Source organism: Dermatophagoides farinae, chromosome 4, assembly GCF_024713945.1.
Source record: "Dermatophagoides farinae isolate YC_2012a chromosome 4, ASM2471394v1, whole genome shotgun sequence".
Taxonomy (NCBI): Eukaryota; Metazoa; Arthropoda; class Arachnida; order Sarcoptiformes; family Pyroglyphidae; genus Dermatophagoides; species Dermatophagoides farinae.
Window position 1 is genome coordinate 1568346 of NC_134680.1, and position 27459 is coordinate 1595804.

At 30.3% G+C, this 27459-nt stretch overlaps 8 protein-coding genes and 1 long non-coding RNA gene across 16 annotated transcripts; 5 read left to right on the plus strand and 4 right to left on the minus strand.

Moving 5' to 3' along the window:
- Positions 1 to 163: 163 nt before the first annotated feature.
- LOC124490858 (CD151 antigen-like) lies at positions 164 to 4148 on the plus strand. Of its 8 annotated transcripts, none has more exons than XM_075730756.1 (6): positions 164 to 491; positions 2283 to 2391; positions 2460 to 2798; positions 2874 to 2897; positions 2993 to 3178; positions 3260 to 4148. In XM_075730756.1, exons 2-6 carry the CDS (start codon positions 2326 to 2328, stop codon positions 3389 to 3391), a joined length of 747 nt encoding a protein of 248 aa, XP_075586871.1. In that variant the 5' UTR covers positions 164 to 491; positions 2283 to 2325; the 3' UTR covers positions 3392 to 4148. The 8 variants fall into 8 exon arrangements, with proteins under 8 accessions (XP_075586871.1, XP_075586875.1, XP_046909379.2 ...); XM_075730760.1 differs by having other exon boundaries at positions 2307 to 2391; XM_047053423.2 differs by having other exon boundaries at positions 166 to 491; positions 2304 to 2391.
- A 198-nt stretch (positions 4149 to 4346) lies between these two features.
- Positions 4347 to 7895, plus strand: slmb (beta-transducin repeat containing E3 ubiquitin protein ligase slmb). Its single transcript, XM_047053118.2, has 7 exons — positions 4347 to 5055; positions 5126 to 5417; positions 5482 to 5668; positions 5748 to 6012; positions 6068 to 6522; positions 6583 to 6693; positions 6755 to 7895. The coding sequence occupies exons 1-7, from the start codon at positions 5020 to 5022 to the stop codon at positions 6993 to 6995; spliced, it is 1587 nt and encodes a 528-aa protein (XP_046909074.1). The 5' UTR covers positions 4347 to 5019; the 3' UTR covers positions 6996 to 7895.
- Positions 7896 to 7926: 31 nt separating this feature from the next.
- Positions 7927 to 8770, plus strand: LOC124490596 (uncharacterized). Its single transcript, XM_047053119.2, has 2 exons — positions 7927 to 8279; positions 8342 to 8770. The coding sequence occupies exons 1-2, from the start codon at positions 8055 to 8057 to the stop codon at positions 8636 to 8638; spliced, it is 522 nt and encodes a 173-aa protein (XP_046909075.1). The 5' UTR covers positions 7927 to 8054; the 3' UTR covers positions 8639 to 8770.
- Positions 8138 to 13824, minus strand: LOC124490593 (uncharacterized). Its single transcript, XM_075730752.1, is given in 9 exon segments — positions 8138 to 8721; positions 8785 to 9756; positions 9758 to 9802; positions 9863 to 10240; positions 11270 to 11565; positions 11647 to 11884; positions 11959 to 12593; positions 12661 to 12984; positions 13051 to 13824. Coding segments are annotated over 9 exon segments (3327 nt in total). The 5' UTR covers positions 13415 to 13824; the 3' UTR covers positions 8138 to 8646.
- Positions 13825 to 13896: 72 nt separating this feature from the next.
- On the plus strand, positions 13897 to 15295 carry LOC142597504 (uncharacterized). The gene is made up of 2 exons (XR_012832219.1): positions 13897 to 14053; positions 14138 to 15295. It is a non-coding gene; the product is annotated as an uncharacterized LOC142597504 (long non-coding RNA).
- Positions 14047 to 16031, minus strand: Gyg (glycogenin 1). Its single transcript, XM_075730753.1, has 5 exons — positions 15510 to 16031; positions 15302 to 15434; positions 14755 to 15219; positions 14508 to 14682; positions 14047 to 14435 (listed from the first exon to the last, which is right to left on the minus strand). The coding sequence occupies exons 1-5, from the start codon at positions 15517 to 15519 to the stop codon at positions 14256 to 14258; spliced, it is 963 nt and encodes a 320-aa protein (XP_075586868.1). The 5' UTR covers positions 15520 to 16031; the 3' UTR covers positions 14047 to 14255.
- Positions 16032 to 16467: 436 nt separating this feature from the next.
- Positions 16468 to 18244, minus strand: LOC124500405 (uncharacterized). The gene is made up of 2 exons (XM_075730754.1): positions 17324 to 18244; positions 16468 to 17266 (listed from the first exon to the last, which is right to left on the minus strand). Exons 1-2 carry the CDS (start codon positions 17515 to 17517, stop codon positions 16636 to 16638), a joined length of 825 nt encoding a protein of 274 aa, XP_075586869.1. The 5' UTR covers positions 17518 to 18244; the 3' UTR covers positions 16468 to 16635.
- A 16-nt stretch (positions 18245 to 18260) lies between these two features.
- Ranbp16 (Ran-binding protein 16) lies at positions 18261 to 23212 on the plus strand. Its single transcript, XM_047053115.2, has 15 exons — positions 18261 to 18846; positions 18925 to 19071; positions 19137 to 19397; positions 19463 to 19524; positions 19601 to 19860; positions 19923 to 20026; positions 20096 to 20362; positions 20435 to 21120; positions 21200 to 21344; positions 21418 to 21565; positions 21630 to 21694; positions 21755 to 21843; positions 21919 to 22324; positions 22391 to 22893; positions 22972 to 23212. Exons 1-15 carry the CDS (start codon positions 18832 to 18834, stop codon positions 23066 to 23068), a joined length of 3255 nt encoding a protein of 1084 aa, XP_046909071.2. The 5' UTR covers positions 18261 to 18831; the 3' UTR covers positions 23069 to 23212.
- Positions 22856 to 26306, minus strand: LOC124490592 (uncharacterized). Its single transcript, XM_047053116.2, has 5 exons — positions 26154 to 26306; positions 25680 to 26028; positions 25495 to 25618; positions 25298 to 25432; positions 22856 to 25239 (listed from the first exon to the last, which is right to left on the minus strand). The coding sequence occupies exons 2-5, from the start codon at positions 25961 to 25963 to the stop codon at positions 23215 to 23217; spliced, it is 2568 nt and encodes an 855-aa protein (XP_046909072.2). The 5' UTR covers positions 25964 to 26028; positions 26154 to 26306; the 3' UTR covers positions 22856 to 23214.
- Positions 26307 to 27459: the final 1153 nt, after the last annotated feature.

Sequence of the window (27459 nt, forward strand, 5' to 3'; positions counted from 1 at the left end):
CAAACAACACACACACATACACACACAAGTATTTTGTCCAGATAATTTTTTTTTCACACCATATTACCGGTTGTAAATATCATAATAAATAATAAAAATAACTAATAAAGTCAGTATTACACACACACACACACTAACACACATATAGCTGCCCAATGTGTTATATGAAAAAGACCGATGAAAAAAGTATGTAATCTCTGTATGAGTTTATGCGTGTGTGTGTTTGCGATATTCCGCTAGATCCACCATCCATTCTCATCGGATTTTTCGTTTTGAGCAATTTATTTTTCCTGTATCTGTGTGTGTGTGTGTGTGAGTAGTCACTCAATCGCAGTTGTCATTTGAATTTAGATTTGGATTTCGAATTCATGAAACGCGCGTTCATTTTTATTTTCTTGATTCCATAAACGTCATTATCATTTTTTTTCAACAAAACTTAATCCAAAACTTTTGTGTTTGTGTCCATTGTTTAAAGTTCCATACTTCCATCGGTAAGTTGTTTCCAATTTTTGATTCACAAAATTCACGAATTCGAATTTTGCTTATCATTTATTTTCAAAAATTGATTTTATTTTTACCAAATATTTTTCCAAACATATTCAAAATTATTCTTGTGTTTTTCAACAAAAAAACCCCCCTTTTATTCAAATTATTATTATTCAATTTGTTATTAGGTTTCCTTGACAATATCCACACACACACACACACAAACACAAAGAAAAACAAGAAAAAATTCTTAATATTTGATGCATAAATCGATATTTTACGAATACAATCAATCGATCAATCGATATAACTGTTTTATTTGTCCCATTTTTTTCGTTGTTGTTGTTGTTGTTGTGTCACGTTTACATTTCGGTAATTAATTTTTTGTTTTGTTTTCAATTACTCAAAATATTTATTTGATAAAATTTTATTTTACAAAAACTCATGACAACAAAATATTGGTTGCAAACATTTTTTTTTTATTTTTCAAAATATATATTTGAACTTTGAAATTTACAACACATGCATGCTATACAATACACAATGCTTGTATTTGTGTGTGTGAAGTATATTTAAACCAAAATTCATATATTGATGACATTCATTATTATCGTCATATAATCATCATCAATGAATGTCATCATCATCATATGAATAGTGTCAAAATGATATTATTGTTGTTGTTGTTGTTGTTGTTGTTGGCTTATAGTTTTGCTTTGTTGTTCCAGTTTTCTTTTCATTTATTCATTTCAATGGAATAAAGTTCATGAATGAATCAAAATATTCGTATAGAAAAAAATGAGAAAAATTCTTCATTTCTGATTTATAAAAACCACACCCAATATTCTGTTGAACAAAATACTACATCAGCATCACCATATATAATTTTTCTAGGTGTGCTGTTTGTATTAACCGATATAACGATTGTGTGTGTGTGTGTGTGTGTGTGTTTGTACCGAAAATGAATAAAACAAAAATTCAACTCAAACCTGCTTTATAATCAAGGTTCAGGTATTTTTGTTTTTTTTTAAATCAAAAGTGAAAAAAAAATTACATAGATTCACAATCCAATCATCTTTTCTAATTTCATTCAGCAAGGCTGTTTGTTTGATCTAGTTTTTCATATATAACGTATACATATATAGTAAATGTGATATAAAATTGGGCGCCAAACATAAAAGAAAAAGAAATGAATTCCAGAACAACGCCCAAAATTTTACCTTTTTTTTAATATCCCCGATATATGTCGTCGAATTATTTTTGGAACCCGATTTTTTTTCCTGGATTTGATGATGATATTGTAGTTGTGTGTATATGTGTGTGTGTGTTACAAAATCACACATTTTTTAGGATAAATATTCGTACGTTGTAAATACCAACAACAAGATACCAAAATCTGTGATGACGATGATAATCTGAATTTAAAATTTATCATATGGTGAAAGAAACGAACAGAGATTCCTACATTCTTCGATCAAATGGTTTTATATGCTAAATATACATGTGTTATTTGAATTTATTTTGTCATTCAAGAATCAATTGAAAAGTTCATCAACCGAAACTGTGGTGTTTAATAATAGGAAAACAAAAAACTTCCTAGTCAACAACAACTACAACAATAACAGTACATTACCTTTCCCTTTTTTGAACAATCAATCAATGTCGATATAGTCGGGAATAAATCAAATCCAAATCAATCAATCAATCAATCAGATTGGAAAATTGTTTTGATTTTTTTGTTTCTGTTCTTATTGTTTGATTCTGTCATCATCCATTCCATTTGTATTTTCATATAGTTTTTTTTTCGTCCACAACAGCAGAAAAATAATAACGTAAAAAATGGTAGACGGTGGTGTGGGTAAAGGCATTAAATTTGCCATGTTTGCAGCTAATGGCGTTATTTTTGTAAGTGTCCATTTCATCAAAAATTATTTTACGATTGGATGAATTGTAATTTTTTTTTTTTTAATTAGGTTGGTGGTCTTGTTGTGTTCGCTATCGGTGTATGGACATTAGCCGATCGTTCATTTATGGAACGTTTATTAGGATCGAATCTATATATAACATCGGCATCATTATTAATTGCAGCCGGTGTAATCGTATCATTCATATCATTTCTTGGTTCATTGGGTGCATATAAAGAGATACGATTTATGTTGTTGGTATTTTTCGTTCTATTATTTCTTATATTCATATTGATGTTATTGGGCGGTATACTTGGCTATGTTTTTCGTAATCAAGTTGATGATCGTATGAAACGTGAAATGCAAATTACCATTAGCCATTATGGTAATGATTCTGCCATTACTGATGTAAGCATATAGTACAAATTATTTTTCTTTTGTTGTCTAATTTACTGTCATCCTTTTTATTATTTAATCATTTAGGCTTGGGATTCTGTTCAACGAAATGTAAATATCATCATCATTTTCTATAATAATGTTCTATTGTATGATTTTAAATTTTACTAATATAATATATTACCATTTCTTACCAAAATATCCAGTTCCATTGTTGTGGTATTGAATTGGATGGCCAACATGGTTATACTATTTATAGACAAAATAATCCGATATTTGGATCAAATAATCGTAGACGAGTACCACGTACATGTTGTCTAAATCTACGTGATGAATCATCAGTGGAAAGATGTATGATGGAACCGGAAAATCCTACACATACCTATCATGATGTGAGTATTATAAATGTTGTGTGTGTGTGTAATAAAAAATTCATTTTTTTTCAAAAAAAAAATATTTCTTCTCATTATCAGGATTGTTATGATAGAATGAAAAATTTCGTCAAAGGTCATGCAATGTTAGTGGGCGGTATCGGTATCGGAATTGCTTGCATTCTGATCATCGGAATGGTACTTTCAATGGCATTATTTTGTATGATCGATTGATTGAATGATATTCAGCGATCGTTCGTCTTTTTTTTCCTTTTCTTTTTGAAATCCCGTTATCAACACCTCGGACAACTAAATCAACCTACTTATAATAACACACATTATCAATAGCCATGTAATAGAAAAACATTTTTTCAAAATACCACAGGCTATATATAGACAAAACAAAAAATATTACATACATGTTCATCCAAATAACGAATCTATCATCTTCATCATTTTTTTTTGTGTACAGCAGCAGCCTCAAATCAACAAAACAAAATAGCCTTTATCATAGCCAAAAACTTCATTGGCTCATTCATAACCTAATAATAATAATAATAATGATGATGATAATAAACTGCCCTTTTTTCAATCATCAATCAACTCTCACTTTCATCATCATCATCATCAAATACACTTACAAATCATCATTCGAACTCATTTTTTTCATCTATATTACCTGTTCTGGTTTTCTTCAATTCTGAATACTTTTATTCTTCATCATCGATACACGAGCGAGTTTGGCCAAAATATCATTATGGATATTATATTCTATCCGATTCATTTGTAATATTAGATAGCCAATGGATAATCTTCATCATTATCATCATCAGTTAATAGATAACTTAAATACAATAGATAGATAGATAGATTGCATTGTGTTGTACCTGTACACATTCACACATATATGAATATTCGATAATTGTCATTTCCATTTTTCTTTTTTCATTTCATTAATAATTGAAACAAAAATAAAATATATCGTTTACAATATATTACGTTTTGTGTGTATGTATGTGTTTGTAAACACGGTATAATAAAAATAAATCGTTTATCGTTTATTTATTGATTCGAAATTACATTGGTTCGGTCTGGGAACCAGAGAACAAAAAAAAAAAAGATTCGAAAAAAAATAAATATGACACGTACTATATGAACGGGCGATCAAGAATGAAAAAATGAGCACAGACAAAACAGACATCATCATCATCATCATCAGCGAAAAAGGTAAAATCGTCATCAACGAAGAAAATCCTATTATTTCATCATAACATCGACATCATCATCATCATCATCATCATCGTTCGAAACTTAGATATCAATTATCTTTTTTTTTGAGTTTGAAATGCGGAAAAAATATTCGAAAAAAAATTCTGATTTGAAATTTGATTAATTTTTATTGATCAAAGATTCATACCGCTCTTCAAATTAATTAATAAATTATTATTTGTCTTCAAAACTGTGTATGTTCTAATTTTTTTTTCTTCATCATCATTTCTTCATTGAAATCATCGAATCTTGGAAGATTTACAAATACAAATGCTGATACTCGACACAATCAACAAATAATATGATATTAGAGAAAAATATGTTTATATCGATATAAAATTGATCATTATCATCATATTTCAACCAAAAAAAAAATAAAAATCGATAACAAAACCCCTAACCCACAGTCAATCAATCAATCGTTTTGTTGGTTATTTTTTGTTTGTTTGTTTAGTACGCATCATCCAAGAAAAAATTGATCGTTCTCAATTTTTTCAAAAATCGCATTTTTAAAGAAAAAGTAAATAAAAACAAATTGTTCAAATCTATACAAAATCTGTATATGGTGAATAATAAATTTAGAATATAACAAAATGATGGATCAACATCAAGATATGATTGAAGATCTGGTATGTTTATTATTTATGGATACAAATAATATAATTCAATTAATTTGAAAAATTCTTTTGACAAAATTAGGAAGTTGCCCTGAATGAAAAAATAATGATAACCGACCTGAAAGATATGAACGCTATGAATGATACGGCCGCCGTTGCAAACGGATTTAATGGTTCATTATCCGATCCAATGCAATTATTCAATAATGATGAAAAATATCAACGATTCTTTAAAACATTTGGCCTATGGTCGGAAACATTTCAGGATTCATTCGTACAACAATTATTATCACATATGTCACATTACCAACATTCAAGAATCAATACATTTTTACGGCCAATGTTACAACGGGATTTTATTTCATTACTACCGAGTAGATTTTGTTTTGTTTGTCTTTTAAATTTAAAATTTATGATGAAATTTTTTTTCACTTTTAGAAAAAGGTCTAGATCATGTAGCCGAAACTATTCTATCGTATTTGGATGAAAAATCATTATGTGCAGCCGAATTAGTATGTAAAGAATGGCATCGTTTCATTTCGGAAGGAATGTTATGGAAGAAATTGATTGAATCACGTGTAAATACTGATTCGTTATGGCGTGGTCTTGCACAACGTCGTGGTTGGTATGTTTGTTTTTCCGTTTTTGATAAGTATTATTTACTAAAGAATTGATTTTATTTTTCGAATTTTTATTTCTCTTAGGATACGTTATCTATTCAAACCACAACCAAATGAATCACATCCAGATCATATGTTCTATCGACGTTTATTTCCAACAATCATTATGGATATTCGTTGTACAGAAAATAATTGGCGTTCAGGAAAACATACATTGAATCGTATTAATTGCCGTAGTGAAGGCAGTAAAGGTGTTTATTGTTTACAATATGATGATCAGAAAATTATCAGCGGTCTACGTGATAATACAATTAAAATCTGGGATCGTAAAGATTTGGCCTGTTCAAATGTAAGTGAACTAAAAAAAATTGTTTTTGATTCTTATGACACTGTTTTCTTTAAAGGTTCTAACTGGACATACTGGATCGGTTCTTTGTCTACAATATGATGATCATGTAATTATAAGCGGTTCAAGCGATGCAACTGTACGCGTTTGGGAGATTAAAACTGGACAAATGATCAAAACTTTAATACATCATTGTGAAGCTGTATTGCATCTTCGTTTTAATAATGGTATGATGGTCACCTGTTCGAAAGATCGTTCTATTGCCGTTTGGGATATGACATCACCAACTGAGATTAATTTACGTCGGGTATTGGTTGGTCATCGTGCCGCAGTAAATGTTGTAGATTTTGACGAAAAATATATTGTATCTGCATCCGGTGATCGTACGATCAAAGTATGGAAAACATCTGATTGTGAATTTGTACGAACATTGAATGGTCATAAACGTGGTATTGCCTGTCTCCAATATCGTGATCGTTTAGTGGTCAGTGGTAGTTCAGATAATACGATTAGGTATGTGTGAATTTGAATTTGATTATTTCGTCCACTAATATACATAATGATGATTTGTAGAGTTTGGGACATTGAATTCGGTAACTGTTTACGCGTATTGGAAGGTCATGATGAATTGGTTCGCTGTATACGATTTGATAATAAACGAATTGTTAGCGGTGCTTATGATGGGTATGTTGTGATTGTATTTTGATTTATGTTTTATATATTCGATTTTTTTTGTTTAATATAGTAAAATCAAAGTCTGGGATTTAGCTGCCGCATTGGATCCACGATCACCATCCGGTACATTATGTTTACGTACATTAATCGAACATACTGGTCGTGTATTTCGTTTACAATTTGATGATTTCCAAATTGTTAGCAGTTCACATGATGATACAATTTTGATATGGGATTTTCTTACACCCGATACGAATAATGAAACAACAAACAAATCAAACAATCAATCATTGTGCTATAATAACAAATAAGATGACCGCACTCTCAGGAACTATTTGAAATTTCGATTAAACCGAGAAAAAATGGTACGTGTTTTTGACCTGACAAAAAACAACCACATCACACATAGCCATGAGCCAATTTTGTTTTCGATTTCATGAAAGAAGAAAAAAATGCAATTTATTCGAGAATTAGATTCAGGCTTTGATTAGAAAAATTCATTATTGATTTTTTTTCACTTTTGTAAAAAAAAATTGTTTCATTCCTTCAATTTTTGCAATTTTTTTTTCAACCCCTCATCCACCCGCATACGTTTGTGTGAAAGTCATAAATCAGAATTATTTTAAAATTTTTCTATCCCTCACCACACACTCAGATACAATATAATAGTAGTATACACAATGTTTACAGTCACAAATTCATATGATTTTCCCGATTTAATTGTCATTCTTTTCCGATTGTCTTATATAAATAATTTCAAAATTTAAAATTTGTCACAAAACAACAATAACGATATGCTCATTTCGAATTCTTCATTGATTGATTGATTTTTATTTTTTTTTTAGTATTAATTATTATAAATTCTTCTTATTATTTTATAATTATTACCATGATAATGACATGACACATCCTGTCCACCCACATAGTCTCTGCACTTGTATTCATAGCTATATAATGAATATCCATAGAAATGTTGAAAAGATCATCACATCCTCCACATACATACATACATACATACAAACAAACATAAACACTTGTGATAACCACCTTCTTTTCGTTTGAGGAAATTTTTTTTTCTTCATTTATTATTTTTATCATTCATTTCATTTATCTCTTTATCTATTTCCTTTCATTTCTTTCTCTTGATTGTGTCCATTTCTATATATATAAATATTTAATACGAACAATAAATATTGATTCGATAATACAAACAGTACTGGAGTTACGGACATTTGGACTTACGAACAAACTTATATAAATGATAAAATCGATAAATTTCAATCGGACATTATCCTATTTGGAGATGAAATTGTCAAAAATCCTTGTGCTGCCATCTGTTCTATAAAAATCTAAACTCAATTGGAAAACAGATGGAAGCACTGAAGATATTCATGATTAGCTTGAATCCACCAGTATTTATATTAACATTAACATTGTTGTTATTATTTTGGAATTCGTGTTGTAGAAATTTTTATTTTGTATTATTGATGGTCATGACTAAAACAGTTTTGCATCATCGCCGATTGACAAAATCATCTGTCAACAATAATGATGATGATGATGATGAACGTCAGAATTTGCTTGAAAAAACACAGGTTCAATTTTCATTATTTAATGGTTTTTTAATTTTTTTTTGTCATGTTTTCATTTTCTGTAGCGATCCCAAGATGAAGATAGATGGAACGCAACGAATGAAAAATTTCATCAATTTGATCACATTCCATGGAAAGGTATCCTATTGGCATTGACGCTCACGTTGATTGGTAGCGTTATCGTTATCGTTTTTATTTGTTCAAATTTTGGTTGGATCGCCTTCAAACCGGATGATAATTTTACATTCCTAACATTGGCCTTTATCACATTAGTGCCTGGTCTCTATCATTGTATGATTGCATTCCGAGCATATCGTGGTTATGATGGATATAGTTTTGATGATATTGCCGATCTTAATTGACCTAGTCATTATTCATTTAGATTTGATATAAAATCTATATTCGATCTGACATCATATCCTGTTTGTAAATCTTTTGCCGTTATCTTTTAGATATAAAAATTTAGAGAAACATTAAAAAAATGACATTACATTTAATACATATTTACCTTGATTTCGGTTTCACCGAAAAACATTTCCACTTCAATTTCACGTTGTAATAATTGTTGAATGGCTGGATTAACACCGTTTGGAAATTGAATTGTATCCAGTTCTAGATAAAGTGCTCCACATTTTTGTACACCTTGATCGGTAACAAATCTAGCCATCATATTGGTAGTCGAATAAATATGAAATATACACGAATTTTGTGTGGAAAATATTGGTTTATACCGACGTTTTATCGATTCAAACAATCCAATCGATTGATTCATCTCGACAAATTTATCGAATACATCGGTACACCATTCTGTTTGATCTTGTGCACTGACCATACGTTTCGAATGAGGATGAATAGATTGATCAAATCGTTCCATAATAGCTATACCATATGTTTGCCGTACACGACGTGAACGAATCAATGTAGGATCCAGACCATATTGACATGCCCCATATAATACGGCTAGATGTGCTTGTGATGGTATTACAACCATCAATTTTGATTCGAACATCAATTTTATTTGTTGATTAATCATAGCTGAACGGGCAAAACCACCAGTCAAAAACATATATCGAATATTGTTCGATTTCTGTTCTTCAAGTATTTGACGGCATATATCAATCAATGGATCAATAACAGATCGAAATAATTGATTCATTAGAATCATATCAATTCTAATAATACCCAATTTCGGTGAATACGATAAACCATTTGGTGCATTTTTATCGAAGAGTTTGGTTAGTTCTTTTGAGCCACCAAAATATGTGATGAATGAAAAGGTAAGCAATATGTTATATGGTGTATGATGATCTGGTTTTGCTTCTCGTTTTCGTAATTCAAATGCTTGCATCAAATCGAGATATGTGCTTGGTGATTCCTTGCGAAAACGTTGCCATCGTTTCGAACCAAAAATTTTTTCGATTATTTTTTCAAATTTCCTATTAATTTCATTCGAACCATATGGTCCACCCGTTGATTTATGGAAGTTCTTTGATGAAACCATCTTGTTGAATTTGATGAGCTGTTATCTGTTTTGGATTAATATCCAGAATTTTATAAGCAATAAACAACTAAAATCAACGACTTACATCAACAGTTCCACCGCCTAAATCAATAATCAGATAGCTAATTCCAGGCTCAATTGTTGATTGAATTTTTGACTTAGAATTTCTTAATTCATTAGATAAAAATTTTCGACAATATAATGATGCTACCTCGGGTTCAAGTGCAATGCGAAGCATTTCACCACATATCAAACCGGTACGTTCAGCTGCTAATCGTATAAATTGTTTACTTTGATCCGACCAAATTGCTGGTACGGTTATAACCCATACAATATCATCATGTGTTAAACGTAATCCACATTTTTGACCAATTTCATCTTTTGCTTGTTGACAAAGATATTCTAATGACATTGAAAAAATTTCCATTGCTTCAATCTCATAATTTTGATTTATTGGTTTTAGCTTCAGATTTGCATCGATTTTCGTTTGATTTTCACCATTCGAATAAAGTTTCATTTTAAAATTTTCAAAATAACCATATCTGAAACATTGACTTGATTTAAGATTATAATAGAAATTTTTTGCTTCCTGTCCGAATGAATGAAATTTTCGACGATAATCCAATAATAATGACGTTCTTTTTATCATATAGTTGATTGTTAACCAAACATTAAAAATTGGGATCGAATTTTTTGTTTGTTTAACTTACGGTACTTTGCCTTCATGTCCATCTAGACTAGAATATTTTCGCATATAATGAATTTGATCAATATCGTTTCGAAATACAAATGCATAACCGGTATATGCTGTGCCAAAATCGATAGCAACCACAATCAATGGCCTATGTTCGAATCAAATAAACACTCAATCAATTTCATTTCAAACACAATCAAATTACATACTCGGGTTTCGGTTTCGATTCGGACAATTCAAAACAATAAGATTGATCATTGAAAATATTTTCTTTTTGTTTTCGTTGTTCACTTTGTTGTTGGTGATGGTCAATAATGAATCGAGGATGATTCTTTTCATCTGTAATGGCTGTAATTGCTGCTTGGAATTTCTGACGATTATCATCAAATTTCCGGTAACCAGCCAAGGTAAATATAGTTCCGTAGAATTTGCAATCGATCGTTACATTCATTCTGTGCAAAAGAATAGAATAGAATGTCCTATGATAAACACCCACATCGATAACCATCGATAAACAGGCAAACTTTCATCAAATGACATGTGACAAGAAACATTCGTTTCAGAAAATGTTGAATAAAAATTTTTTTAATTTTTTCACATTGAACAGTTCATAATAGTGATGATATGTGATGAAAGAAATGATAAAATAAATAATCAACAACAATAAGAGAAAGGAGTGGGAAATTTCAAACTAAATTAAACTCAAAAGATAATAATAACTTAATGTCTAAATAGTGTTAATTTGGGGTCGGAAAAAAGAAATATTATCTTGTTTTCAAAATAATTTTAGAAAAAAACTTTAGTCACATGACCAATAGCTTTGGCTCGTTCAAATTGTAATAATAGCCGATATCCATTTCGAATATATTCTGGACGACGAATAAATCGTATGATAACAGAAGCGGATTCATCGGCATAGATTTGTTCCTTATGTTTGATCGCTAATATTACACCACATTGACGTACATTTTCAATGTAAACAATGGCTGACGATCCTAACGATATGACAGCAGATGAATGTGGCATTGAGTAGATTTGAGCTTGAAAATATTGACAAATTGAATCTGGATCAACATTGCTTAACAATACCATTCCTTTACGGATAATTTTCGACAATGGGATTGTTGAATTATTGTTGTTATCGTCGGTTACATCATCATCATCATCATTGTGACCATTATTGACGGATATTGTAGAATTCGTAAAAAGATTCAATGCTAATGTTGAACTTTCACCAGGTCGAACTATACGTCGATTTACTTTATGTCGTTGAACACTCGTAACAAATACATCGACAAAATGTCCATCATCCAATGGTCCCACTTTCAGTACTGAACCTTCTTCAATAAGGCCTGAACGAAGAAAACCACTGGCAACGACACCCAGATTTGGTATATTAAATGTTTGATCAATCTACGATCGAAAAGAAAAAAAATCAAAGAAATAAATATAAACAGAACAAAAACAAGACAGAAAAACAAACAAACCTGAAATGTACAATTTTGTTTGATTAGTTTATCTCGATTGAATGAATCCATTGATGGTTCGAGTAAATGTAGAAAATCATAAAGTAATTCCAGCCCATCACCATTAACACATGAGATCAGGAATATAGGCACCATGTTTTTACGATTATTATTATTACTATAGGCTATTATATCGTTACCATTTTGAATGGTTATCGGTATTTTATTCTTACAAAACGGTGATGCAATCAATGTTCGTACATTGTTCAATATACGATCAATCATTTGATCATCACATAGATCAATCTTATTGATTACGACCATGATGGGAACTTCAAGAGCAATGGCTAAACTTAAATGTAAAAGATTTGTACCACAATCTAATGGACTCAATGCATTGATCACTAGGATGGCATAATCAGCATGTGTTGCAGTTAAACTGAATACGGTTGTCTTAAGATATTTTCGATGGCCACCCGAATCGATAAACACGATAATTTTCGATGATAGCTGACAAATTTCTTCAGAAGTTTGATAATCACAATATTTGATCGGTTTTCCACGATTATCGAAACCAAGAATTTCTTTATTAATACTTGATGTACGACCTGAACGAATTTCGTGTCGATGACGGAAAAGATTTAGTCGTGCTCGACCTGTTACGATAAACCAATTCACTCCAATAAATAAAAAATCCTAATCAATGAATAAAAAAAAACTAACCTTTTCCATTATCAAGTTCACCTTGTGTTAGTACACCAAGTAATGAACTTTTTCCCGCTTCAACATTGCCCAAAACAGAAATCCGTATTTCAACCGCTTGTCGATCAGCGGGTATTTTTTTAACCAATACTTCTAATGCTTTTCGTGGATTATTATCATTTCTTGTTGATTCAATCAATTTTTCCTGTGTTATCGATACGGATGCATTTATTTTATCGGCCATCATATGAAGTGTTTGCAATGATGATGAGATTTCATCTTCGGTCAATCCTTTAAGGCCACCATTATCTTCAACACCAATCTCATAGATTGCTTCTCCATCTCCTACGAAAAAAAAACAAAATTCGAAAATTTAGACCAAAAATATTATTACAAATCAATCAATCTAACCTTCTTCAAGACGCCATTTCATCTGAGTAACAAGATGTTCTAAACGATTTGGTGATGGATTAATCAGTTTAAGTTTATATTCAACATTTCCCTGTTCCTGTTCAGGTGGTAAAATCGAATCATTATCAATTGGTAAAAGATTATGATGAGATTTTGATGTTGAAATTGATTTATCCATTTTTATTATTGATCGTTTTGCTGTCGTTGTTGTCGTTGCTGTTCGCCGTAAACGATTCGAATTTTGTCTTCGTAGCAATGATTTTTGATGATTTGTAGAGTGATGATTATGATGATGATGAAAATGGTGATTATCTTGATTGTCATCATCATTATAATCAAAAATGGTTGATAGTGAAGAATCCATGGCTGATTCAAAAAGCCAATGTTTTTCGGTGGATTTTTGTCATTTAAAATGATTGTAAATTGTTTTGTTTTTGTTTTCGTCGAATAACCGCCAAATTTGAATGTCAATTCAACGTCAATGGTGTTGTAATGTGATCAACAAAACCAAACCAAAAACAAAAAAATGAGATCAAAATAAACGAAAAATAAAGAATAATAATTCTTATAGTTTGTTTGAGACTAGCTTGGCAACAACAAAGAAAAAACAAACTAATAATAAGATTGTATAATGAGGGGCACAAAAAAAAAGCGCGGAGTCAAAGGAAAAAAAAATATAAAGATGTTTATGGAGGAGAGAGCTCATCAGCTGTGTGTGTGTATATTATATTTTTCATATATAAGGATACAAACACGCACAGAGACAATGTTAGCTCAATGGATAAAAAAAAAAAAATGAAAAAGAGAGAAAGATAGAGAAAGTGACTACGTTGCCAAAACGTTCTGTTTTTTTTGCAATGTTTTGTTTTTAGAATTGTAATATTGCATCTATATTACGTGTTTTGGCATTGGATTTTAATCAATGACGAATGATGTCCATCGATCGAAGACATGCATGACCGTTCCAGCAGCTGTAGCTATGATCAACTTGTTTTATTTTCCGGTTTGATTTGAAACATTTGGATTTTTTTTTGTTTTGTTTTATTATTACCTGTTTCTCTTGCAACATTGATTTTTGAATATATAGATTATAATCATTATTATGATTGCGAAACATTCACTCAATAAACATGATTTGATTCCTTGGTTTTTCATTTGAAAATGGACAATGATGAGAAATATTTCTCTTCTTTCTTTGGGATAGTTCATTGGCCATGAATGGATTGATCCAAACGTTTTTGTATGTTTTCAAAGCTATCAGCGCCAAGATAATCCATTTGTCCTTGTTGCCATGCTTGATATCGATCTTCATTACTTGATGATGGCTGTTGTACAGCAGCAGGATTATCAATTACCATATTGGACATTGATCCAACCAGATTTAACTACAAGTGTTTGGATGTTAATCAGATCGATTAATAAATCGGAAGAAAAATAAATCGATTGATGATGATTACCTGTTCGATGGCCGAATGAACATTGGCAACCATCATTTGCCACCATTTTTCAATGAAATCACGTGCTTGATCATTACCGATGAATGTATTCAATTTACCCATCGAAGCATTATATGAACAATACCATGGTTTTAAAGCTCCAAGAAAATGAATAACTTTAACATTTTGGCCGAATCTTTTTTATAATATCAGAAAAAAATGAGATTCAAAATTAAATTAATAAATAATCAACATTAATAACGATTACCTTTTATATGCTGGTAAATATGAATAAGTGGATGCAAGTGTCATATTATAAATAAAGGAAAGATGACGGCCAATATCTTTTGTTGACCAATCGGAAAAATATTGATTCAATAGACCTTGATCACCGCCATCAAAACTACCATCACGTGCGGCCATTTCAATCAATTGATTAAATGTTACATCGGAAGGTTGATAAACAAAAACACCACTATTAAAGCAATCAGGCCAACCAACATCCGGTACAGCAGATAGCTCATCACGTTCAAATAGTTCATCAATATTTTTGACAACCAATGTATCGGAATCCATAAATACACATTTAGTGAATTGTGTTAATTTCCAACAATGTAATTTTGTTAATGTTACAGCCAATTCGGGTCGTTTTAATGCTTGAAGAATTTTCGGATCAGGACTATGTAATAGATCCACCAATTGTATGGTATCGAAGAATTTAGCCAATACCTCCCTACAAATTATAATATATTCGAATTTAAATTTGATAATTTGTTTGAATAAAAGTTTAAATTTATCGAATCAAAAAATCAAACCTTATTTTATCGGAAACACCATTGGTAATCAATATGAACAAATGTTTTTGTGTTGCAACTTGTCGTAATGATGATGCCAATACCATTGCACCGATAGCATAATTATCGTTCGTAGCTAACGTTACGAATGCTTCTATAATTTGAAACAAAAACAAAAAATTATTTTGAAAATTCCAATCATCATTATAATTATCGATTATTTACATACCAGAAGACATCTTTATCTTTGGTTTTTTTTTCTTGATGGATAATAATAATAAAGAGATGAAATAATATCAAGGAAGATTTGTTTTTAATGGCAATAAAAATATCTGTATTATTCTTATGTGGCTTTAAAATGATGATGATGATGATGATGACGTGTATTTCAGTAATGTGTGCGTATGTGAAAAAAAGGAACAGAAAATCCGTTTCTTTTTGTATAAATATAATAAAGAATATATTTATGATGATACGATAACGAAAGATAATGATGATGACAAATATATAAAAATAGAATCATAAACATTGGCGAAAAAAAAATTCATCAATGTTCTAAAAACTTTTGATGATATATGACTGAAAAACAAATCTATAATCTGTTCATCATCATTTCATTTCAAAGAATGTTTTGTTTTAAGGTTTTTCAAAATAAAATATACATCGTATGTTCAAACAAGCATTGTCGATATATTTTTACACTTATAAAGTCGACGACACAGTCAAACACAGACATGCACACACGCCGGCTTCAACAAAAAAAAAAAAAAAAAAAATCCAGTCACGATTACATTCAACATACCATTACATTCATTATGTGTTTGTAGCAATAGAAAACAAAAAATCTTTCATTGACAGGATGTTATAATGCATCATCAACTATCATCATTGTTAGATTCAAAGACAAGCTACCTACATCCAATACTACCACCATTGAATGAATACCGCCCTCGCATCATCATATCTATAATAATACAACCCATGTTCTCAGATGATGATAACATTGGCTGTAGAGATTGTTTGGCCACGAATCAGTATTCACTCTATATGACAAGTTTGATTATTCGAATGAAATCAAAACATTTTGATAAGGATTCGATTTTTCTAATCAGTCGACAAACCCATGATTTGATAATGATTAATGATAATGGCCATTTTTCATATATGAATCACTTGTTGGAAAGAAATTTTATTTTTATCAATTTATTGATTTTCATTCATATCGAATTTTAACAACAAAAACAACAACAGCAGCAATATTAAAACAGGAAAATAAAATATTTTTCTATATCTTTTGGCTGATTGACCAGCAGCAGAAAAAAAAACAAAAAAAAGGGTTACATCTTTTGAAAATATCATTGATTATTTAGATTTTTGATCAGATTTTCAGTGAATAAAAATTCACTTAGTTTTTCCGGGAAATTCGGAGGTGGACTACGGATTAATTGTTCATGAAGATTTTTTCCATCCTCTAGATCTCTATGATTATCATAGCCAAATGTAAATGATAATGTTGATCGATGTTGTTGTTGTTGTTGTTGATGTTGATGTTGCCCGGTTGATGATGATGAACGACCATTATTAATCCGATAATTGCGACGATTAAATATGGGCGTATGTAGCGCTGAATGTGGTGTATCGATAGCAAAATATTCCTGTTCATCTGTTACGGTTGATGAATTATTTGATGTTAATGAATTTGAACGTTCTAATTGTTTACTTAGATACGGATTATCATTACGTGATAATACCAGAATTTTCATATCAAGATTAAAATTTTTTACACGTGGTGAAATTGGTGAACCATGTGTTAGATATTTATCCGTGATCGGAAATGGAACATTCGATGATATCGGCTTTGATGATGATAGTGAAAGATTATCATCATTCAATGATGAACCAAAACTTTGTGAATAATAACGACTACGATGTTTTTCTAACGAATGTGAATGGCCTCTTTTATAACGTTTTAAATAGGTTGATCGTCTGATGGAAAGAAAAAGAATTTGAAATTAAAAATCAGATTAAAATTTAAAATTTTACCTAAATAAAGATGGCCATATATTGAAACATTTATTCTTTTCATTATTATTCCTATCTGGGTTACTTTGTTGTTGTTGTTGTTGTTGAATAATCTTGATTTGTTCATCATCATCATCATCCTCTTCACAATCATTATCATCATCATTAATATTGATGGTCATCATTGTATCATCAATTTCAATATTATGCATCATATTCTTCAAGAATTAATAAATTCATTTAAAATTAAATAAATTTCCATCAAAGACTACAAATATTATCAATTTGGCTAACTGTTTGGATTGTTATCGATTGATCCAATAAAATGGTCTTCATGTGTTGGGTTTGTATATAGGTCCCAACACAAAAACAGATGCAATAGCAGCATCACGCAATGTTCATGTTGGTGTTTTGGTTGAGCCAATGACGAACATAGAGATAGAAAGAGAGAGAGAACAAAAAAAAAAGACTGCACTGGGCTTGGTACAATGAAGATGAAGAACGAATGGATCGATCCAAAGGGCGCAAGTCACAATAATGATTAAAATTAACTAATCAAAATAACCAGAATGAAATGTTCATTCAAAAATATTATTCGGCTATTCACTAAAGTATTTATCATTAGATTAGAATAGATTTATCGATCAATTAATGGTAATTAATTAAAATAAAATGACACGATTGATCCCAATGTCAAGTTTATCAATCATGTTAGACATGATTCAAAGAAAAAATTGAATAAATATTTGAATATAGCAATAATTTCATTTGCATAGATTACATATCATATTTCCGGAAAAAATGGAATGAATTTCTCATTCTATTCATTTTATTCGTATTCGATTTCTATTTCAACCACAGAATTCATCCATAGATCAATCATTTTTTATTCAATAATGATATCATTGAAAAATTGATTTAAAAAAAATCAAATTTTCGATTTCAAAAACGGCTAAATTCACAAAAGTTGTTAAATTCAATATATATTGAATGATGAATAATATGAACGGAATGGAATAAAGAGATGTGTGCTCAAGCATGCATCAAGTCTGTGTGTCTGTGTCTGTGTGTGTGTGTTGTGTGCAGGCAGTCAAACAGGCAAGCAGCACAGGCCAAATAATATAAACAAAACGAAGACGACGACAACAATAACAATAAAATACAAAAAAAAACAGCAATCAATGAATAAAGGCGCCCGTGTAAATTCCGCCAAATTCTCCCCTCGTGTTTCATCATTATTATCGCTGTTCAATTAATCAAAACAGATCTCGTCAATCATTCGATTGTCATTAATCCAGAAATTTCGATTGTCATTGGCGATTGTATTTCTATTTCGATGATCAATTCGAAAATAAATTATCGTATCAAAATATTAAGATTTTTGATTTCTTTCTCTTTGGGCTTGCGGCCATTCGTTTAGGCCAATTTTTTTTCTTTGAATTTGAAATTCGAAAATCGCTTTTTGTATTTGTGTGTGTGTATCATTTGAGTTTCCTTCAAATCATCAAAATATCTTCAATTCTAACATCATGTGTGACGAACAAGTATTTTTTTTTTATTTAATTTAAGTTTTAACAAATTCTAATTCTGTTATTCTCCACTTTTTTCTCTTCATAAAAAAGGAATTGGTCCAATTGGAAACATTATGTAAAAAATTATATGAATCAAGCGACTCTGATGAACGTAAACAAGCCGAATCGGCATTGTTAATGTTTTCGAATTCGTTGGATTGTCTACCAAAATGTCAGCTATTATTAGAACGTCGTGATGTATGTGATTCAATCAATTCTCTTTAAATGTTTTTTTAAATGTTTATTTATTAAAATTTTTTTAGTCGGCATTCGCACAATTATTAGCGGCAACCACATTGACTAAATTGATTACACGTAATCCGACCGGTCTTTCCGTTGATCAACGTTTGGATATACGTAATTATATTCTAAATTATCTGGCATCAAATCCAAAATTAGCACCATTCGTTTTGCAAGCATTGGTCACATTATTTGCTCGTATAACAAAAGTAGGATGGGTTGATATGAAAAATGATCAATTTGTTTTCCGTGATATCATACCGCACATCAGTCATTTTGTTGGTGTATGTAAAACCATGTTGATTGTGAAAAAAAAATTATTGACAAAATTAAATTCCTTAAATAATAGGGGACGGTAGAGTATTGTAATATTGGTGTACAATTAATTTCCACACTTGTTATTGAAATGAAGTAAGTTGATGAAAATATTTTCGATTTAATTATGATTTATATTGATTATTAATATTTCATGAAATTGAAATCATAGTCAACCGAACGCACATGAAGCAAATCGTTCTATATTCCGTCATCGAAAAATAGCATCATCATTTCGTGATAAGAATTTATATGAATTTTTTCAACTAGCACAAGGATTGTTAAAAAGTGCTCTTGAAGAATTGAAAAAGAATAAAATATTGTATGATGATGAACAAACATTGATTAGTAATCTACTCAAATTGATAATCAATTGCCTTTCATTTGATTTTATCGGTGCCTCATCCGATGATTCATCCGACGATCTAACCTGTAAGCAAAAAAAAAATATTTTAAAAAATAATTTGAAAATTGAATTTTTTCTCTTCCCCTAGGTGTACAAATTCCTACTAATTGGCGACCGGCATTTCTTGACATGAATAATCTCAAAATTTACTTTGATCTATTTCATCTGTTACCGGCCAATATATCATCACTGGTAATAATGACATCTTAACTTAATGTTACCTATTGAAAATGAAAAACCTTTTTTTTTGTTTCACATTAGTCACTTTCATGTTTAGTACAATTAGCATCGGTTCGTCGATCATTGTTCACAAATACTGAACGGGTAAATTTCCTAAACAATTTGATCTCTGGCATAAGAATTATATTGGAAAATCCAACAAAACTTTCCGAACCAAGTGCTTATCATGAATTTTGTCGGCTACTAGCAAGATTAAAAATTAATTATCAATTAGGTGAATTAGTCAAGGCAGATGATTATGCTAAAACGTTGGAATTGATTGCAAATTTTACGATCACCAGTCTAAGGGTATGGTCAAAATTAAAAATGGATAATAATCCTATTTAATGATAATAATATATTGATGATATCTTCCTATAGATGTGGAGTGTTGCATCCAATTCGATTCATTATCTATTAACCTTATGGCAAAAACTAGTTACATCTGTACCATATGTAAAAGCAACTGAACCACATCTATTAGAACGTTTCGCACCAGAAGTAACACGAGCTTATATAACATCAAGACTAGAAATGGTGAATGAAGTTGTTATGAACGGTTTAGAAGATCCATTTGATGAGATTGGAATGGTACAACAGCAATTAGAACAATTATCAACTATAGCACGTTGTGAATATGAAAATACTTGTTCAATATTGGTTAATCTGTTTGATCAAGCTGCAAAAACATATCAGGATTTGATGCAAACAATGCCACAATCCTGTGCTGAAGTTGAGATACAAGAAAATCGTCTCACTTGGCTTGTTTATATTATCGGCGCGGCTATCGGAGGCCGAGTATTTCTCAATAGTAATGACGAACAAGATCATATGGACGGTGAACTAGCATTTCGTGTTTTACAATTGATGAATTTCACCGATATACGTCTAGCCCGTGGTGGATTCTGTAAAAAGCTTGATCTGGCCATTCTCAGTTTTTTTGAACAATTCCGTAAGACTTATATTGGTGATCAAGTGCAAAAGACATCTACTGTCTATAAACGTCTATCCGATGTTCTCGGTCTAAGTGAAGAGACAATGGTTTTAAGTGTTTTCATACGTAAAATGTACGTCGATGTTTTCAAATAATATATAGTTAAATTTAAATAATTTAATTAATCTTTCTTGCTATTTGTTTGTTAACAGAATAACCAATCTAAAATATTGGGGAAACGATGAAGATATTGTTACGAAAACATTACAGATTCTTAACGATCTATCCATCGGTTATTCAAGTGTTCGAAAATTGGTCCAATTGGAAGAAATTCAATTCATATTGAATAATCATACTGTATGCTTTTGATAATATAATGATAAAATAGAATTCTAAATTCTGATTAATTATTCGATTGATTGATCATTAGGCCGAACATTTTCCATTTTTAAGCAATTCTTTTGATATAAAATATATGAAGTGCCGTACAATATTCTATACATCATTAGGTCGATTATTCATGATCGATTCGGGTGAAGATGAGGATAAGTTTGAAAAATTTATGCAACCAATCACTTGTGAGTTGTTTTTTTTGTTGTTGCCAACATTTTTTTTATTTGATTAATTGATTCTTTTTGTTAGCCTCATTGGATACGTTGAAAAATATGCTCAATAATAAATCAATGTTTAATGAAGAAGAAACAAAAGTAAGTAAAAAGTTTCTAATCCCTTTTCTTAGTTGATTAATCAATTTTTGAAACACACAGAAAGCCTTGATTGGAATATCTCGTGATCTACGTGGCCTAGTATATTCATTTATTTCCAGATCAAATATAATGATATTTTTCAATTGGATGTATGTATCTATATTTCTCAATTCTTTGGTATTTGTTTTTAATTTTTTTCTGTTTTTTTTTTGTTTTTTAATCAGATATCCAACATATACACCGGTTTTCCATGCAGCTATCGATCTTTGGTTCAATGATCCACAGGTGACAACACCGGTATTGAAATTATATGCTGAATTTGTACATAATCGATCACAACGTCTTCAATTCGATATATCATCGCCAAACGGTATTCTATTATTTCGTGATGCAAGTAAATTGTTGGTCAATTATGGAACGAAAATCCTCATGATTCGTGATATACCGAGTGATCGTCTTTATGCTATGAAATTGAAAGGCATTTCAATTTGTTTTTCCATATTGAAATTAGCATTGAGTGGATCATATGTAAATTTTGGTGTATTCGAATTATATGGTGATACAGCATTGAAAGATGCTCTCAATACGTTCATCAAATTGATTCTTTCTATTTCAATTACTGATATATTGGTAATTTTTTTTTATTTTTCTTTGGATTTTAGAAAATTTCTAAATGATTTTTTTCTTCCTTTCTAGGAATATCCAAAACTCAGCCAATCATACTATGTACTACTTGAATGTATTGCTCAAGATCATATGAAATTCCTAGCTAATCTCGAACCTACTGTTTTCCTTTATATCATATCATCCATATCGGAAGGCCTAAATTCATTGGATAATGTATGCACATCTTGTTGTTCGGCATTGGATCATATCGTATCATACATTTTCAAAGAGATATCCAAACAGAATAAGAAAAAATCCTATGAAGTTAATTGTTTAATGGAATTGAAACCAGAAATCTTTCAACAAATGTTATCGACAATAATGAATATAATCATGTTTGAAGATTGCCGTAATCAATGGTCAATGTCAAGACCACTACTTGGCCTAATCTTATTGAATGAAGATTATTTCAATGAACTACGTAGAAATATCATTTCACAACAACCGATTGAAAAACAAACAACAATGAATCGATTGTTTGATTACCTTATGAGGGATATTGAACGAAATTTATTGGCCAAAAATCGTGATCGGTATGTAAATCAAAAACATAAATAAAATAAAATAAGATGATTTTCTAATGATAACCATTTTGGTGATTTCCCATGTAGATTTACACAGAATGTATCAACATTTCGTCGTGAATTGAGTGATTTTCAAAAAGGAAGCGTTCCATGTAACAACGATATGATGAACATGATGAACTGATTGGATCATTTTTTTCGAATATGTGGATCCATGTTTGTTGATATTTTTTCTTGTTTCAGAATAAGATTTTTTTTCTCAATACAAATCCAGAGTTTTTTTACCTGATTAAAATCATATCAAATCAATCTTTTTTTTAAAAAAAAACATCAAATAGATTTTCTTCGAAATCTTGAAAATAATGCCGGCATTAGGCCATAATGATTACTTTCGATTTCAATGTTTACACAATTATTGATTATCTGGATGGAACCTATGGTAATTCTATCAGGTGTCGTTGCAATTACAAACGATAATGTGGAATTCTGTGATGATAAATCAGTTATGATGAATGGTTCAAGCCATTGATGATAATCGATAAATGATTGTATTGTATGGTAATCTGGTACGCAGATTATTGATCGAATCGAATCCGAATGTTTTGTCAATATATTGTCCATTTTGATTACAGCAATTTGATCAATATCGATTGCGAATGCAATCAACAAATCTTCAAAAGAAATTGTTTCAATTTGATTTTGAAGATGATCATAGATATTACCACGCATATCAACAAATTTCATTTCAATCGAAAGTTGTATAGTATCATGTATGAGAAAATCGATTGGCAGATTAATTCCAATCGGGTTTTGTTTATCTTCAATGTAAGGTATTTGTATGTTTTTTTCATACCTATCATTTTGTCGACATGAAAATCGTATTTCTATGGCAAATATTCGATTGAATTTACTCCGAGAATCTAATGATACATTAAACGAAATGATTTTGATGAATGGTGGTGGACTGTATATCTGTCGATTGATATTAATTTTAGCGGATCTTTCGATTCGAATGGGACATTGTGGCAAAGTATTCTTCACATTCAATAGATATTGTTCAAATATTTCAGGGGTTTGATGGAGTAGAAATTCCTCTTCATCCGATGTAAACACCTGTTTGATTGATGCTTCCGTTAACGTTCTTAATGCTAATAGATATATCTGTGCTAAACTGGATGCTTCCAGGTCGGATTTTCGTTCATTTCTTAGCCATTCTAATAGATTGAATAGTGCTCCTTTAACTTTATGTGTTACACGTTGATAATATAGGATTGATGTACAACATTGTAATGCCATTGTCGATGAATCGGCATAATGAAAAATATTTCGATGAATAAAGTTAATAAGGAATTCTATTTGGAATTCGGTCAAATGAATTTGACGATGTGCTACTGATAGAAACCAATTGATGAATTCCAGATAAACGATATAAACTTTATAACTTGTAATGGTAACCGGTAAATTTTTTAAACTTTCAACACTACTATTATCCTGTTCTTTTGTCATCATCATTAGTTTGGCAATGAAATTGTCGACCAATTCTTGTGCCAATTCTTTGTGATCACGGCAGAATATACAAAATCTTTTAATATAATGTAGATATTGTGGGATGAAAAAACTATCCAACAACAATTGTATTAGACGATCGGTTAATTGTGTCCGTTTTCGTAATGCCTGATTCATCAGATGAAACAAACCGTTTGCGGCACGTTCATAATTTCGTTTATCCATCGAACTTTGCCGATGAAGTCGATATAACATGTTGAAAAATTCATCGTCCGATATTATGAATGCAGATTGATTCATAATCTGCAGTTTTTTTTCTTGAGTATCCGGGCCATCAAACAGAAGTGGATGTAATGAATTTAACAATGATAATGGTGGTGAATTCAATGGTGGTTCATAAATAGATTCGAAAGCAATACGGATGAAAGCCAACAATAGTAGTCGATGACCGACCGGTATCGATGGTATTGTACAAGCTTGAACCATTTGTCGTAAAAATAATTCTTCTTCTCTTGAGCTGAAGATATCAAAACCAAATTCGATTAAAAGTTTTAATGCAAATTGTATCTGATGAATTTGATTACTAATGATAAATTTCGATAAAAATGGTCGTAAAATAAGCAATGATATTGAATCGGTATTATATCGTCCGGATAATATCAAATGATGAACATCCATACAGATATGATAAAATTTTATATCCGGTGTATAATCAAATTGTTGCATGAGATTACGAATTTTTTCCAAATCATTTTCTGAATCAAATAACGGTAACATACAGTATGCTTCTCGTATATTTCTTGGTGTCCTTAACGGTTTATAATCATTCGATATTTCGATTAACATTTCCTAGTATTGAATAATGTTGAGAAATTTATTATCATCAATGAAATAAAATCATACATACAGGATAAGTGGCGGAAATTTCTCGAAGACAATCTAGACAGATATCGTATTCAAATGATTGTTGATCACAACTTTTAGCCAGCAATGTCCGGATGAAATTCGTGAACGATTTGGATATATTATCAACACCAATGATCTATTTCGCGACTCAACAATTAAAATTCATGACATTCATTGAAATGTTGCAGAAAAATTTACCGACTCTTTGAAGAATAATAACAAAGCTGTTGCACAATAATATAAACGGGCAATTATAATAATTCGTTGTGGGGATTTATTTCGTTCAATCAACGATAACAATGTATGGAATGTCTCTTCAACTCTTTGTCAGTGTGAAAATGAAAATTTGAATTTATTCGCGAATGAATTTATTCACTACTTACTTTTCACTATAATCATACAATGGAAACATTTGTTCCAATAATGATAACAAATGCAAATGTATTTCATTACCAAGTGAATCATCACAAAGATCACGGATAACATCCGAATGAATATCGTTGAACCATTTTGATTCGAATACAGCGAAACAAAGTTGTGTACAAATATCCGAATAATGATCGAACCAATCTGGCGTTCGTGGATTTAATAGTAGATTCGATTGTTGTTGATGATGTTTAGATTTTATATCGATTTTTGAATTTAATCTCTTCAGAATTGATGCCATTTTTTTTGTCTAACAGTGGAAACTCCCACTTATTGAAATGAATTTTTCAAAAAAAATATCATCATCTGATTTATTTTTTCAAAATAAACAAATAAAATATATACAAACAAAAAAAAGAAGAAATTTTTAAATAGTCAACTATCGATACAATCGATTAAATTATGATCATATAAAATAAAAATTTTCAAACCAAAACCATAATAATTCAAATTATCGGCATTTAACCAAAGTCTTCCGTTTCCGTTTATGACATAAATGATTATAATAACTCTTGATCATTTGATTCGATTAAATGATTGTTATTTTCAAGCTTTATTTTAGTAATATAAAATATATAAAGCTTAAACTAACTGGCAATTGTAACGGCTCAATGATTAAAACAAAACAAAACGAAAAAAAATGGCTCATCGACCGGCAATGCCAATCAACCGGTTCATACATGGATGATCACTTTACTATTTGATTATTACTAAATGATGATAATCATAATAATGATAATAATAATAATAATCTAAATTTAGTAATTCAATTCGAATCGGTAGATATTATTGTCATTATTATTATTTTGAAAAACAAAGCACTTTTTTTTGGCATCCTTATGTCATTCAAATTATATGAAGATTAATACAAGAGAGTGAGAGAAAGAAATAGAGAGAGAGAGAGAGTTGTTACAATCGGTAAAAATAGGCAAAACAAGATTGGCTACAAAGTTTTTTTTATATAATCAGATTCGTTCAGGTTTAAGTCAAATTTTTAATCAAAACAAAACAAAACAAAAAATGATTCGTTCGAATCAATCAAGTAATAATTGACATATATGAACATATATTTTATTCATTTCATTCATTTATTCAACAACATGAAAACAAATGAAATGAAAATATAAAATTATACCAAGTAAGCACAAAATAATAATTTGTCAATTATAAATTTATTATTGATAGTTAATATTATTGAAACCTATAAATATATTGGAAAAACAAAGTTTCGAAAATTTCATTTCTGGTGGCCGTGTGTGCGTGTTTGTTTGTGGACCATATAATAATAATAAAACCCGATTATCGGTAATCAACAAACAAACAAACTTGTTGATACTGAAAAAAAAGTGTGTATTCAAATGATTTTTGAATGATAAAAAAGAATGAAGAAAAATCTTGAAAGTATTTGTTTTTTTTTCACTTGTTTGTTCGTTACACATTACAATATGTGTTCACAGACAAAGAAAATGGCAAAGTGACAAATATGGCGTTTTAGCGAACGCCTATCTATTTCTTTTATGTCTTCATGGTTCTTTTTTTTATTGAGAGTCTTAAAAATGATGATGATGATGATGACTGCCAGACAACAACAACAACAACAACAACAACAGAGACTGCACGTATTTATTCCGATCCAGTTAACTCGAAAATTAGTCTAACTATCGTCGTCGTCATAAATGTTAAAGCTTCGTTTCTTTTTTTCTCATTCTTTGAATAATTTGGAATGTGAGAGAAGAA